General features: G+C 45.3%; 1 protein-coding gene across 1 annotated transcript in view; it reads right to left on the bottom strand.

Annotated features, from left to right (window-relative positions):
- ABHD12B (abhydrolase domain containing 12B) overlaps positions 1-13,561 on the bottom strand; it is a 45,097-nt gene that overhangs the window by 12,320 nt on the left and 19,216 nt on the right. Inside the window, exons 4-10 of the mRNA XM_030559145.1 lie at positions 10,927-11,048; positions 6,165-6,264; positions 5,084-5,203; positions 3,139-3,169; positions 2,704-2,749; positions 2,484-2,613; positions 677-717 (exon numbers count right to left, since the gene is read on the bottom strand). Of these exons, the coding sequence (XP_030415005.1) occupies positions 677-717; positions 2,484-2,613; positions 2,704-2,749; positions 3,139-3,169; positions 5,084-5,203; positions 6,165-6,264; positions 10,927-11,048 (590 nt within the window). The remainder of the gene's footprint in view (positions 1-676; positions 718-2,483; positions 2,614-2,703; positions 2,750-3,138; positions 3,170-5,083; positions 5,204-6,164; positions 6,265-10,926; positions 11,049-13,561) is intronic.

Here is a 13,561-nt window from a genome sequence, read left to right as displayed (position 1 = left end):
GATCAGTTAGGCTACGGACCATTCAATGTCCTTCACACTGCCTCCACGCCTCCCACCTACCTGAAAACCATGCACAAATTAGCAAATCCAGTATCTGAAACCCACGTGTTCTCATGTGCTGAGCATCTGTATTACCACCCATCCACTCCCACACACAGCAAAATGAGGAGATTACAAACAGCCCCTTGTTCTATCACTATTCAGAGACTGTGCCTAATGCCTGAAACAGGGGTTGTTGGTGTCTTTCCTGTGACTACAATGAGCTCGGGATCAGGCTCAACCTGGATACTTTGAAAATTAAAGAGGCTGGACAACAACTTCAAGTTACTGCAATTTCTAGGTCTGCCCTGCTTGGCACTTGGACAGTGCCAAGGAAGCAGAGAGCAGCTGTCAATTCCCCTCCCATGGAGGGAAGTTTCCAACAGGTGCAGAGCCAGCTCCCTGGTCCACTCACCCACCCTGCATCCCCCAGCACCCAGGAAATGCCAGAAGCACAGTGCACTCCTGCAATCCCCAGCTGACAGCCCTTTGGAGCTGAACCTAGCCAGTGTGGTGTAGACAAGCCCTTAGATTGCTCTGAGTTTGGCTGTCATCACAGCGAGCTGTGACTGACTCCTGCGCCTCTCAGCTCCACCCAGCTGATCGGCTAGCCCCTGGTTTAACATTTGGGAATTACCCTTTTCTTCAAGCAGTTTTCTTGCAACATTTGTTGCTACTCTGTAAGAAAGGAGACAGAAGTCAGTGCATTTTAAAAGGAGATGTATCGATTAAGGCCAGAACTGACCATTGGGTTCATCTCACTTGATTCAGGGGAGTCCATTGGGCTGTGTTATACGAGAGGTCAATTCTTGCTTCAAGTCCAACAGTGGTGGTTGAAATGGGATTTCTTTCAGAAAGAGATCCACTCTTGACTTAAGTATTTCCAGAGATGGAGAATCCATCACAACCCTTGGTAAATTGTTCCAATGGTTCATTACCCTCATTGTTAAGAATTTGCTCCTTATTTCTAGTCTAAGTTTCTCTAGCTTAATCTTCCAGCCATTGGATTTTGTTCCATCTTTCTCTGATCGACATGAGAGCCCTCTCTTCCCCATGTAGGTACTTTTAGACTAATCAAGACAGCCCTTTAACCTTTCCTTCATTAAGTTAAATAAATTGAGCTCCTTGAGCCTGTCGCTATCAAGCAGGCTTTCCCAATCCTTTAATCATTCTTGTGGCTCTTCTCTGAACCCTCTCCAATTTGACCCAACATCCTTCTTGAATTGTTGACCCCAGAGCTGAACACTATATTCCAGCAGTAGTCACACGAGTGCCAGATACAGAAGTAAAATAACCTTTGCTCCTATTCAAGATTCCCCTGTTTATACATTAGCCTTTTAGGCCACTGCATTGTACTGGGAGCTCATGTTCGGCTTGCATATCCACCATACCCACAAGCCTTCCTAAGTCCCTGCTTTCCAGGATAGAGTCCCCCAGTCTATAACTATGGCCTACATTCTTTGTTCTTAGATGGTAGGACTTCACATGTTACAGTACAAACAAGTTTGCTTATGGCTGCCCTGTTTATAAGGTGACTAAGATCGCTCTTTATCAGTGACCTATACGCTTCAGTATTTACCACTCCCCCCCAATGTTTCAGTAACCAGTAAGCTTTATCAGTAATTGTTTTCTTCCAGGTCATTGGTTCTTGGCTCTATTTTTATCAATCTTTGCAGAACCCTACTTAAAAAAAAAAATCAAACTACTCACTCAAAGATAATTCTCCATTTGCAATTACAATGAGATGTACCAGCTAGCCAGTTTAATCCATTTCATATGTGCCACGTTGATTTTGTATGTTTCTAGTTTCTTAAACAAGATGTCATATGGTACCAAATCAACTGCCTCACAAAAGTCTACATATCACAGCATCATTACCTTTGTCAATGACAGTTGCAAGACACAGTTTGCAGAAATCTATTTGCCCTAACCCCATGTTGATTGGCATTAATTATTTTACCTTCTTTTAATTCTTTATTAACTTTATCCCATATGAGCCATCCCATACCTTTTGGCCAGGACTGATGTCAAGCTGACAGGCCTAGAGTTACCCAGATCATCCTGTTCACTCCTTAAAATGTTGGCACAACTAAGCATTCTTCCAGTCCTCTGGACCAGGACGTTACACCTCTTCAAGGCAGTCTTTGGAGTTCAGTGCCTTAGAAGTCCCTGAAGAAGTGTGACTACAAAGACATTTTCTTACTATAAACAAGGCCTAATGGGAGAAATAGGGGATTGGACAGGATTTTCCTTTATTTAAAAGGAAGTTTTAGCAGTAGCCCAGATCAAGGGGAGAGGAGATCTGCATTACATGTTTGCAATTAAACCCCACTCTGGTATTTTAGGATATACAGCAACTACCCATTTGTTCAGCAACACAAGGGATGCTTCACTACAATCCCTAGACTCTGCATCCTTTGGCAGGTCTCCAGTACCACACTTACCCACTACCCAAGGAGTGTCCCCAGAAGAGCACGGTGCTATTTCCACTCCGGGCTTTTACCCAGTCATAGAGGCACATGGCGTCTGTAGTCAATCCCGTCTCACTTGGATAGCCACTAGAGTCCCCATACCCTGGGAGGCAGCAGATTAGGGGTTATAACACGAATAACAAAATTTTAATACATAGTGAGACAGCTTTGTTTTTTGTTTTGTTAAGTTTACCTCTGTAGTCAAGAGCCAGTATATGGAAGCCTGCACCACTCATCACCTGTTTAAGAAATCAAGCAACATTGCACTTCAAATGACAGACTAAGGCAACCAATGTATTTATTGTACAAAACTCAGAGCTACCGTATGGTGCCAGAAGAACCATTTGACAATGGCACATTCCCAATCCATGGAAAGAAAGGATTGGTACCAGCTAGACTCCTAGCCATCACTTGCCCGACTTCTAGCCATCACTCCGAAGTGTGCACTTGGCTTGCTTGTGTAAAAAAAAGCAACCAAGCAGGATTTGGTGCTACCAATCTTTGTTGGCGAGGTACACTACCCTGGGAAGCGAGATAACAAGCAGTGTTTGGGATACCATCTGAGCAAGTAAACCCCACACACTGGGCTGTGGGAGTCTCAATACCCACTCCTGTCAGTCTGACCTACCTTCATCAAGGAAACTCGGTGCCCTGAAGCCCTGTAAGAGAGTTTAAAAAAGCTTTAACAAGGATTCATTGATTCTAAGACCAAGTCCTGTTTACCAGGAGCACCTAGATTATAGGCAAAAGGAGGAAATGAAGCTTCTTTAAAGACAACAGGAAGCTGAAGTGCTCTTCAGCATTTTTAAAATGGATTAGTTTGTGCACTGTGGCCCTACACTAGAGGAAAGTTAAATCTGAGCACAACATAGAAACCAACAGTTTGCAGCTGGCCACTTTCACAGATCAGTTGGCCTATTCTTTCATTGAATCAGCCCCAGGAAATTTTATTCACCTGCAGTTAGATCCAAAATGGGTGTCCTGGCCTCTAGAGTATGATACGAACAACCTTAACACACACGAGTTTAGAACGAACTTAACATTTCTCCAATATTTCAAGTGCAAGTTATTTTATAGCATAATTTTTTCATATTGATTAGCGATCAAGTTTATGGTTGGGAGATTGGGGCAGGGGGTGAGACAGCCACTACAAGATTTGGGAATAAAGACAAAGCTTTACCAAGCAACAGGAAGTTAAATGAACTGCCTAATATATTAGCACCCAAGGTGCTATAAAAATTGATCACTAAGGACTTAAAGTGAGAGCCAGCGAGATGGAAGCCCAGCACTCTATTTCAGTGAGCATGCACCAACTCTGGAGCACACGGCTATATGGCCAAAGGCCACAATTGCTGAAATGCCTGAAACAAAAAGGAGGCTCTGGCTATTTAATGTTGTTTAAAACAGGTCTGCCTCAAGGGAGAGGCAATTTAGATCAATAACTTGTTTTCAGACTCAGCCAAATAAAGAGCATCGTTTAAAAGAAATCCAGTCCAGTCTGCACTTTACAGCCATTCCAAGGGGATCAGAGGACAGCTCCTCAAGGCTGGCTACGATGGGGCTCACACAACATTTCAGCAGTATTTCACAGTATGACTGCAATACACAGGTGCGGCAAATCCTGACCTGACTCTCGCCATGAGATCAGTAGGTTCTACAGGTCCAGTCAGGGCAGGACTTGGTCAGGAAGGAGGCTTCAGGCACAGGGGGAGGAATGAGAGGAGAAGGCACAAGGCAGACATAGGGGAAGGACAAAATGAGCAACTTGGACTGAGCAAAGGGGTGGGGCAAGGGATGGGAGAATGAAAGGAGACAGGAGCAGGAAGAAGCTAAGTTGCAGCAGGCTGTGAAGGTGAGAATGAGGAATCCGACAGATATGGAAGGACCAGGGAGTCAAGTGAAGGGATTTTAGGAAAGGCTGGACTTTGTCATAGCATCAGGCCAGGCAAAGGATCACCGCAGTAGTACTTTGGAAGGCTTGGCAGGAAGGCCAGAAGGAAAGGTGAGCAGGAGGCAAGGCAAGGCAAGAGTTTTGCAATGGAAACAGGAGAGGCCATGCAGACAGAACTGGCAGGCATGAGAGAGTGTTGTGAGGAGTAGATGCAGAGGTGAGTCAAAGAGGGAGGATGGAGGAGTTGTGCACAATAATGGAGAAAGGACAGGCAGACACTTCAGTCTGACATGCTGAATTGACAGAATTCTCTTTGTAGGAGAAAGTTAACTACTCTTAAACCTTTCTATGGTGGAAGCCGCACAGGGCTAGGTATTCTACAAGCAGCTCCTGTCCCAAGCACCTACAACCGAGAAGCGGTATCTACTCGGTCTCAACCAAACAGTATTACAAGCCACATCATAAAGCCACCAGAAAGTCAGGAACAAGTCTGCCGTCCCTCTATAAGAAAGGTCACAAGAGTGAAAGAGCAACGTGTGTTGGCAGAGGGGGGACTTCCAGAGTTTACAGTCAAATTATTCCTGCCTTCAGCTGACAGCAACAGATGTCACTGTCACAAGCAACAATATACCCAACATAACGTAGAACCCCCTACAAATGTAGTATTATTCATGTTAATCACCTGTTACCTCCATTGCCATGGAGATAAATTATAATGGGATTATCGTCTGCAAGAGTTTCTTCATACCAGCTGTGGTCCTTCCCTTGAGCTTCTATCCCCCTGCTACCAGGCAAAACATGCCTAGAAGAACCAAGAGTATGTAATTAACAAGCCTGCTGAAGTGCATCTGGATATTCCATTGCTGATCAAAGGAGACATGCTACTGTTTCATGTATCAGACACTGGGAAGATGAATAAGTGTATTTAGTTAATGGTCTTCAAAAGCCAGGCAAGTACAGCCTCTTGTTAGGTAGAGTCCTGCCATTTCTCTGCCCACTTCTCTACAAAGAATACCCTTCACAAAGGAAAGACAATCGTTAGACCAAACACTGTTTTTAATTCAGCAGAATATAATGCAGCATCGTTTCTTGGTTTTAATAATAGCTTCATATAATCACAGTCCAGTAGCCAAGAACAGCTACACTGCAACAGATAAAAGGTTTGGCTGCCAGCAGATGTGTCCAATGTACAGGAATAATGGGGAAATACTGAATATCCAATGGCGGACCCAAGGCACACAGTGCTCTGCAGCACACCATTGCTAGCTGACCCAGCTTGACATTCAAGGCATATTTTCACTGCTATGCCCACGTGCACATGGACTTTGTCTCTGCACTGCTGCACCTTGGCATACATGGGCAGGTGGCTAAATATCAGGCCATCTAGCCCCTGGAATGCAGGTATGTGTGAATACACAGAACTGGTCAAAGAAGAGTCAAGCCCTTTGCATCCAGATACAGATGCTGTTTTTATTGTTCACTCCTACAAAGCAAGTTCTGGAGGCATGCAAGCTCTTACTTTGCTTTGTCGCTCAAGTGTACAGCTTTATGCAGAACATAAGAATAAAGTTTTAGCTGGAGAATCGAGAAAGTTTAAGTTGTGACAGATTTTTACATTGCGTGCCACATGGTATCCAGGGGTTAACAGAATTTGAGATTTGGAATTCTTAGACATCAGACTTCATCTGGGTATATTACAGTTCAAACACACACTTTCCCTCTGCTAGTCCATGAGAATCCGAGTGACCTGGTTGTCTACTCACCAGACGCCGACGGTGACCTCCGGTTCGGTTGTGAGATAGAAGTTTACAGTATGGTTCAGCAGCAATTCGGGTTTCCCAAAGTCCACAAGGGGAAATGCCACTGAGAAAGACAAGTCACAAAATACTAAGTGGCAATTTCTCCCCCTACAGCGCAGTAATCATCCTATTGATAGCTAGTCAGGATAAGTTCATGTCCATAGTCACAAATTCAGCAGAGTCTCAGATTCTAGGAAGATGTTTCATGTTTTTGTGAGAAAACCCAATTCCCAACTTATCATGGGTGGAATCTTCTGCACTCAACTCCTCCCACTGATGTCAAAGGGCTTTTCACCTTTGGCTTCAATGGGAGCCTAGGCAGACCAGTGTCAAGCAGTTCTGAAATCTTTCCCCCTTTAAGTGTATATTATACACAGCACTTCCACAGAGAAGTGATTGTACATATTTATACTACCTCTGCAGGCCTCAGAAGTTCATCTAGTATTCTAATCCAACCCCTTACGCAAAGCGAGACCAACCGCAACTAAATCATCCCAGCCAGGGCTTGGTCAAGCTGGGTCTTAAAAACTTCTAAGGAAGGAGATTCCACCACTTCCCTAGGTAACCCATTCCAGTGCTTCACCACCCTCCTAGTGAAATAGTGTTTCCTAATATCCAACCTAGACCTCCCCAACTACAACTTGAGATCATTACTCCTTGTTCTGTCATCTGCCACCACTGAGAACAGCTCAGTTCCATCCTCTTTGTAACCCCCCTTCAGGTAGTTCAAAGCTGCTATCAAATCCCCCATCACTCTTCTCTTCTGCAGAATAAATAAGCCCAGTTCCCTCAGTCTCTTCATAAGTCATGTGCCCCAGCCCCCTAATCATTTTTGTTGACCTCCGCTGGACTCTTTCCAATTTGTCCACATCTTTTCTGTAGTGAGTGGCCCAAAATTGGACACAGTACTCCAGATGTGGCCTCACCAGTGCCAAATAGAGGGAAATAATCACTTCCCGGCAATGTTCCTACTAATGCAGCCAATATGCTGTTAGCCACCTTGGCAACAAGGGCACACTGCTGACTCTTATCCAGTTTCTCATCCACGGGTCCCTTTCTGCACAACTGCTGCTTAGCCAGTTGGCCCCTAGCCTGTAGCAGTACCTGGGATTCTTCTGTCCTAAGTGCAAGAATCTGCACTTGCCCTTGTTGAAGCTCAGATTTCTTTTGGCCAAATCCTCCAATTTGTCTAGGTCACACTGGACCCTATCCCTACCCACAGCATATCTACCTCTACCAGCTTAGTTGCACCCTCAGGAAGTTTGCAGATAACATCCATCCCATCATCCAGATCATTAATGAAGATATTAAATAAAACCAACCCCAGGACAGACCCCTGGAGCACTCCACTTGATACCAGCTGCCAACTAGATGTCAAGCCATTGATCATTAACCATTGAGCCCGACCTGGCCAGCTTTCTATCCGCCATTAGACCATTCTTTAACTTGCTGGCAAGAATACTGTGGGAGACCATATCAAAAGCTTTGCTAAAGTCAAGATATATCACATCCACTGCTTTCCCCATATCCACAGAGCCAGTTCTCATCATAGAAGGCAATCAGGTTGGTCAGGCTTGCCCTTGGTGAATCCATGTTAACCGTTCCTGATCACCTTCCTCTTCTCCAAGTGCTTCAAAATGGATTCCTTGAGAACCTGCTCCTTGATTTTTCTGGGGACTGAGGTGAGGCTGACCGATCTGTAGTTCCCCAGGATCTCCTTCACTTTTTTTTTTTTTTTTAAAAAGAATCAGCACTATATTTGCCTTTTTCCAATCATCTGGGACCTCCCCTGATCACCAGGAGTTTTCAAAAAACAGCCAATGGCTCTGCAATCACATCAGCCAACTTCCTTGGATGCATTAGATCCAGCCCCATGGACCTGTGTATGTCCAGTTTTTCTAAAATAGTCCTTAACTTGTTCCTTCACCACTGAGGACTGCTCACCTTCTCCTCATATTGTGCTGCCCAGTGCAGCAGTCTGGGAGCTGACCGTGTCTGTGAAGACTGAGGCAAAAACCACGAAAAAAAAAAAAGCAGAGTACTTCACCTTTTTCCACATCTGTCACTAGGTTGCCTCCCCCATTCATTAAGGGCCCCCTACTTTCCCTGACCACCTTCTTGTTGCTAACATACCCATAGAAACCCTTCACACCCCTTGCTAGCTGCAACTCCAATTGTTTTTTGGCCTTCCTGATTACACCCCTGCATGCTTGAGCAATATTGTTATACCCCTCCCCAGTGATCTGTTCAAGTTTCCACTTCTTGTAAGCTTCCTTTTTCTGTTTAAGTGCAAATCTCTGTTAAGTCAAGCTGCCATATTTGCTATTCTTTGTGCACATTGGGATGGTTTATTCCTGGGCCCTCAATAAGGCTTCTTTAAAATACAGTCAGCTCACCTGGACTTCTTTCCCCCTCATATTAGTCTTCCAGGGGATCCTGCTCATCAGTTCCCTGATGGAGTAAGTCTGCTTTTCTGAAGTCCAGGGTCCGTATTCTGCTGCTCTCTTTTCTTCCTTTTGTCAGGATCCTGAACTCAACCATCTTATGGTCATGCTGCCCAGTGACCAACTTCTGCTTCCACCCACTTCTACTTCTCCTACCAATTCTTCCCTGTTTGTGAGCAGCAAGTCAAGAGGAGCACAGTCTCCAGGTGGTTCCTCCAGCACTTCCACCAGGAAGTTGTTCCAAACACTCTCCAAAAACTTCCTGGATTGCATAACAAAGTTTCCTGCACTCTCTATGTATAACAGCCTCAGCATCCCTGGCAAAGGCAGGGCTTGCTCAGTAAGTTTGTGTAGCCTGTTCCAAGGTACCTTAAGAAACTCAAGTTGACAGCAATCAGGAGTTTTTTTAAATCCTTTATTTTGGAAAAAGCCTGAGAGATGCAGATTAAAAGCAGGCCCTAAAAATATGCCTGCAAAGTCTGAGGCATTGGGAACACCACCTCTCCCTTGTCCCTCCATTAGCTACTCAAGTGAATTCAAAGGCACTCCAAGCTCCTTAAGCCTGGCCCTGTGATTGAGGCAATGACTGACTATGGGAGTACACACTTACTCATGGGGGGAATTCTGCACCACTGCACATGTGCAGAATTCATGTCACCTGCAGACTTTTTTTCCTCCACAGAAAATACTTTCTGCTGGCGAGGCGATGAAGTTATGCCTTTTGGCCACCAGGGGCTGCTGTGGCACCAGGACAGCAGATGGCTCATTGTAGCAGTCAATGGAGAGAAGAGGCTGCATTCCTTACAGTGCCCTGCCTTAGGTGACCAGACAGCAAGGGGGAAAAATCGGGATGAAGTGCGGGCGTAATAGGAGCCTATATAAGAGAAAGGCCTAAAAATCAGGATTGTCCCTATAAAATCGGGACATCACCTGGCCCCCCAGACAGGGTTGGGTGACCAGGTGAAAAGACATGAGGTGGGACAGAATGGGGCACATAGGGCTGCTGGGGGGGGGGGTGTGCCTGACTGAATGGGAGAGGCTAGGGTTCAGTTGGGGTCTGCATGGGGGAGGCTCCCCAACAAGCCTTCCCCTCCCACACCTCAAAAAATATAGTTCCATAGTTCTCCCATTCATATCCAACCACCTTCCAGGTTCACTTCCAGGTTCCTTCCCAGCAATTACTTCCTTCTCGTTCAGCTCCTCTTTTACCCCCCCGATTCCCCCAAGCCTTTGCACTGCTTCTGAGGGGGTGCAAGAAACACAGTTCTGTCTTGTAGTTTAAAGGAATTATGACAAACTTCTGTAGTAAGATGTCTAGTAAGGAATCTATTTGTCAAAAACATTCCCTGAATCTTTTTTGTCTGTATTGTTACAGACAAACTTGCGGACTGGTATTTTGAAATAAATGACCAAAATAATTGAAACTGGTGTGATTATATTGTTTCAGAGGGATAGCTGTGTTGGTCTGATTCAGTAAAAACAATGAGGAGTCCTTGTGGCACCTTAGAGATTAACACATTTAGTTGGGCATAAGCCTTCGTGGGATATAACCCACTTCATCAGATGCATGGAGTGGAAAATATAGTAGGCAAACAAATATATAGTACATGAAAAGATAGGAGTTGTCTTACTAAGTGGGGGGGGTCAGTGCTAATGAGGCCAATTCAATTAGGGTAGATGTGGCCCATTCTAAGCAGTTGACAAGGGGTGAGTACCAGAGGAAAAATTTACTTTTTGTAGTGCTAATTCAGAGTGGGTGTGGATTATATTGTTATTTTGACAAAAAATATGCAGAGTTAAAAAAGGAGTGTGCGCAGAATTTAAATTTTTTGGTGCAGAATTCCCCCAGGAGTAACAAATGTAATGCCACCAGGAAGGTCAGGCCAATGAGGGATCTCCCATTGTCTCTTGCCTTCATCTGAAGCGGCTATTCTTACTCATCAACCCCAATGCATATCTCATCCCACCAACCCAGCTGCACTGCAGAAGGGTAGTCAATCTGCCCTTCTCACCACCACCCTGCTTCAGGTTTACAATAAGGTTTTATTTCACATCCCAGAAATCTCTTGAAGTTAGCCAGAATCCCCCAAATAGTTACTTTCAGTCTTAGCACTTGATACACGTTCATGCATAGCTGATACTAGAAAAGCAACACGTACAAGCAACACGCACACTTTTGCTCACAAGCTGCCCCTTTTGCTCTTTGATAATCAATAGAGAAAGAAATGCAATGAGTGCCACATTATTTCTTATCCACACAAGTAAGTGGGAGGAATACTTACTGATGTTGAAAAAGACAAATTTGGCCAACAGAGCAGGAAAGAGACGTATAAGGAATGGTACGGAAACATAAATAATTAAGAGATGCAGGATTAGGGTTTTGAATAACCAGGATGACCTCCTCCTGTAAGACAAATAAGTCCCATTAATACACATTACTTTAAGAAAACATTTAGAATTAGTTTAGGAGTCTTTATGTAGGACTTGTCGGGGGAGGGGTTGGGTCAAGTCTCTAGCTTATGGACACGATTAAAAAGGGGACCTAGAGTTTTGCAGGGGTGGGTTTTCTTCCACAGCAGTGGGCAAGTTAAGTTTCTTTTAAAATAGCTTCTGCAGGAAGTCACTTCCCTGTCAGGCACTAGAGGCCTAAGCCTACCAACTGCTAGATTTGCTGTAGTACTGCTCAACAGTGCCGCTGCCTGCAGAGACTCAAGTTAACCGTCTTTTGTATTCTATGCAAAGTCTGGGAAATGATCCTCAGGTACTTCAAGAGGAGCACGAAGAAGCTGGAGCACTCTCTGGAGTAAAAAAGGCAGCATGTGTACAGGGATTTCTGTATTCCCATAAACAGCCTGTTCAATCCTTCTAAAGCCTTCTTTCATGAGGCAAGACAGGCAGTTAGCCAAGTCCAGATTAGTGCACTGGTGGGTAGCTTCAGGAGTGGCTTGATGTAAATCGGAGATGCCACTGGCAAGTGATCAAAGCAGACACTGACTTTCAGCATGGTCCACAGTTTGCAAGGGATGTCCACAATCACACTGTGTTGTCATCTCTCACCTTTCGAAAGAGGAGACAGCAGCTGCCACTCAATATTCTAAAATGGATCAGTGCAGATGACTGTCTCCAGGGTACATTGAGGCACGGAAGTTCCTTTGTGGGGTTGCCAGTCAGGTGTTTGAGACATGAGCACTATCCCAGAGTTCTTTCCACTGGGCCTCAGGATTGAATGAGGGCACTTTTAGAACTTTAGCCGGATCCCAAAAAAGCCAGTGAGAATTCAGGCATGCCTTCGGCAGGTTCTGGAAGTCTTTGCGAATTAGTAAGATCAGGTTGGCCATGGTTCAGTTATATGCATCTGTCGTGGAAAGTGACCACCACCCAGTTGAGTTGATCAGGTTTTCCCTATCACATCTCTCCCTGGATTGGGAAGGGGAAAGAAGAGTATGTGCCTAGAGCATGTATCCACTGAACAGGTGTTGGTTTTAATGGTTTTAATGTTCCCATTAGGATTCTAATCATGACACTAAACTGCATGTCCAGAGATTTGGTACATGAGCTTCCCACCCAGACTGGTAAACAATATTCAGAGGCTGAGCATACTAGGGATAGAATCACTGTTCAAAGTGTGGGCACATCAGTGCCCCATGCTGTGCCTAAGAGTTTTCAGACCAGGCTAGTCCTCACTTTTTTTTACACATCTTTTCCGGTGATGCTTCAGAAGTCAAGTTTCTAAACCTTGATATTAAGTAACCTCCACTGCACACGCTACTCAGTTTTTAAGCCTTATTACTTTCCAGGAGGCAAGATGCAATAAGTATTTGCTGTCTGAGATAGTTGTGCTGACCTAAGTTTTTTCACCCCACTATGCGATAGGAGGACAAATGTTAATTAAATGCTACTTGATTCATTTAGGCTCATGCGTATCCTTCAAAAGTTCAGAGTATTTGTGTGCACACTTGTAATACATCAAGAGTTTGGACCTTTAACGGCTAAAAAAAAAATAGAGAATCCTACAAAGTGTGGAAACCTGGATGAATGGCTAAGAAGGGGTTCTAAAGAATATAGGTCCTCTACTTAGAGGGAAAGAGCTAAAAAATGATGCAGTCAAGAAGGCTGAGGTGTTTAATAGCTACTTTGCTCAGTCTTCACTAAAAATGCTAATGGAGACCAAATATTCAAACAATATTACAAGGGGGAAAGGAAGACAAGCCAACGTAGGGAAACGACATGATAAAGAATCTCTCACGCAAGTTAGATGTGTTCAAGTCAGCACAGCCTGATGAAATTCATCTAAGGAAGGGGTGGGCAAACTTTTTGGCCCGAGGGCCATATCTGGGTATAGAAATTGTATGGGGGGCACCATGAATGCTCATGAAACTGGGGGCTGGGGTACAGGAGGGGGTGTGGGCTTTGGGGTGGGGCCAGAAAAGAGGAGTTCAGGGTACAGAAAGAGGCTCCAGGCTGGGGCGGTGTGGGTGTGTGTACCCACACCCCCCCAGCAGGGGGTGCAGGCTCTGGGGTGGGGCTGAGGATGATGGATTGGGGGTGCAGAAGGGTGCTCCGGGCTGGGACTGAGGGTTTTGGAGAGTGAGAGAGGGATCAGGGCTGGGGCAGGGTTGCAGGCTCCAGGCAGCACTTACCTCAAGCAGCTCCCAGAAGAAGCAGCAGCAGCAGGTCCCACCTCTGTCTCCTACATGGTTCCCAGCCAATGGGAACCGTGGGGGGGGGTGCTTGGGGCAGGGGCAGCATGCCCAGTCCCCTGGCTGCCCCTACATGTAGGAGCTGGAGAGGAGACATGCTGCTGCTTCCAGGAGCCACGAAATGCGCAGAGTGGGGCAAGCCCCTAACACCATGCCCCATCTGGAGCAATGGAGCAGGGCAAGCCCTGGATCCCGCTCCCTGACAGGAGCTCAAGGG

The sequence above is a fragment of the Gopherus evgoodei genome, chromosome 4 (genome assembly GCF_007399415.2).
Source record: "Gopherus evgoodei ecotype Sinaloan lineage chromosome 4, rGopEvg1_v1.p, whole genome shotgun sequence".
NCBI classification, from domain to species: domain Eukaryota; kingdom Metazoa; phylum Chordata; order Testudines; family Testudinidae; genus Gopherus; species Gopherus evgoodei.
The sequence above is the reverse complement of the archived record's forward strand: the minus strand, read 5'-3'. Positions and strand labels throughout refer to the sequence as shown.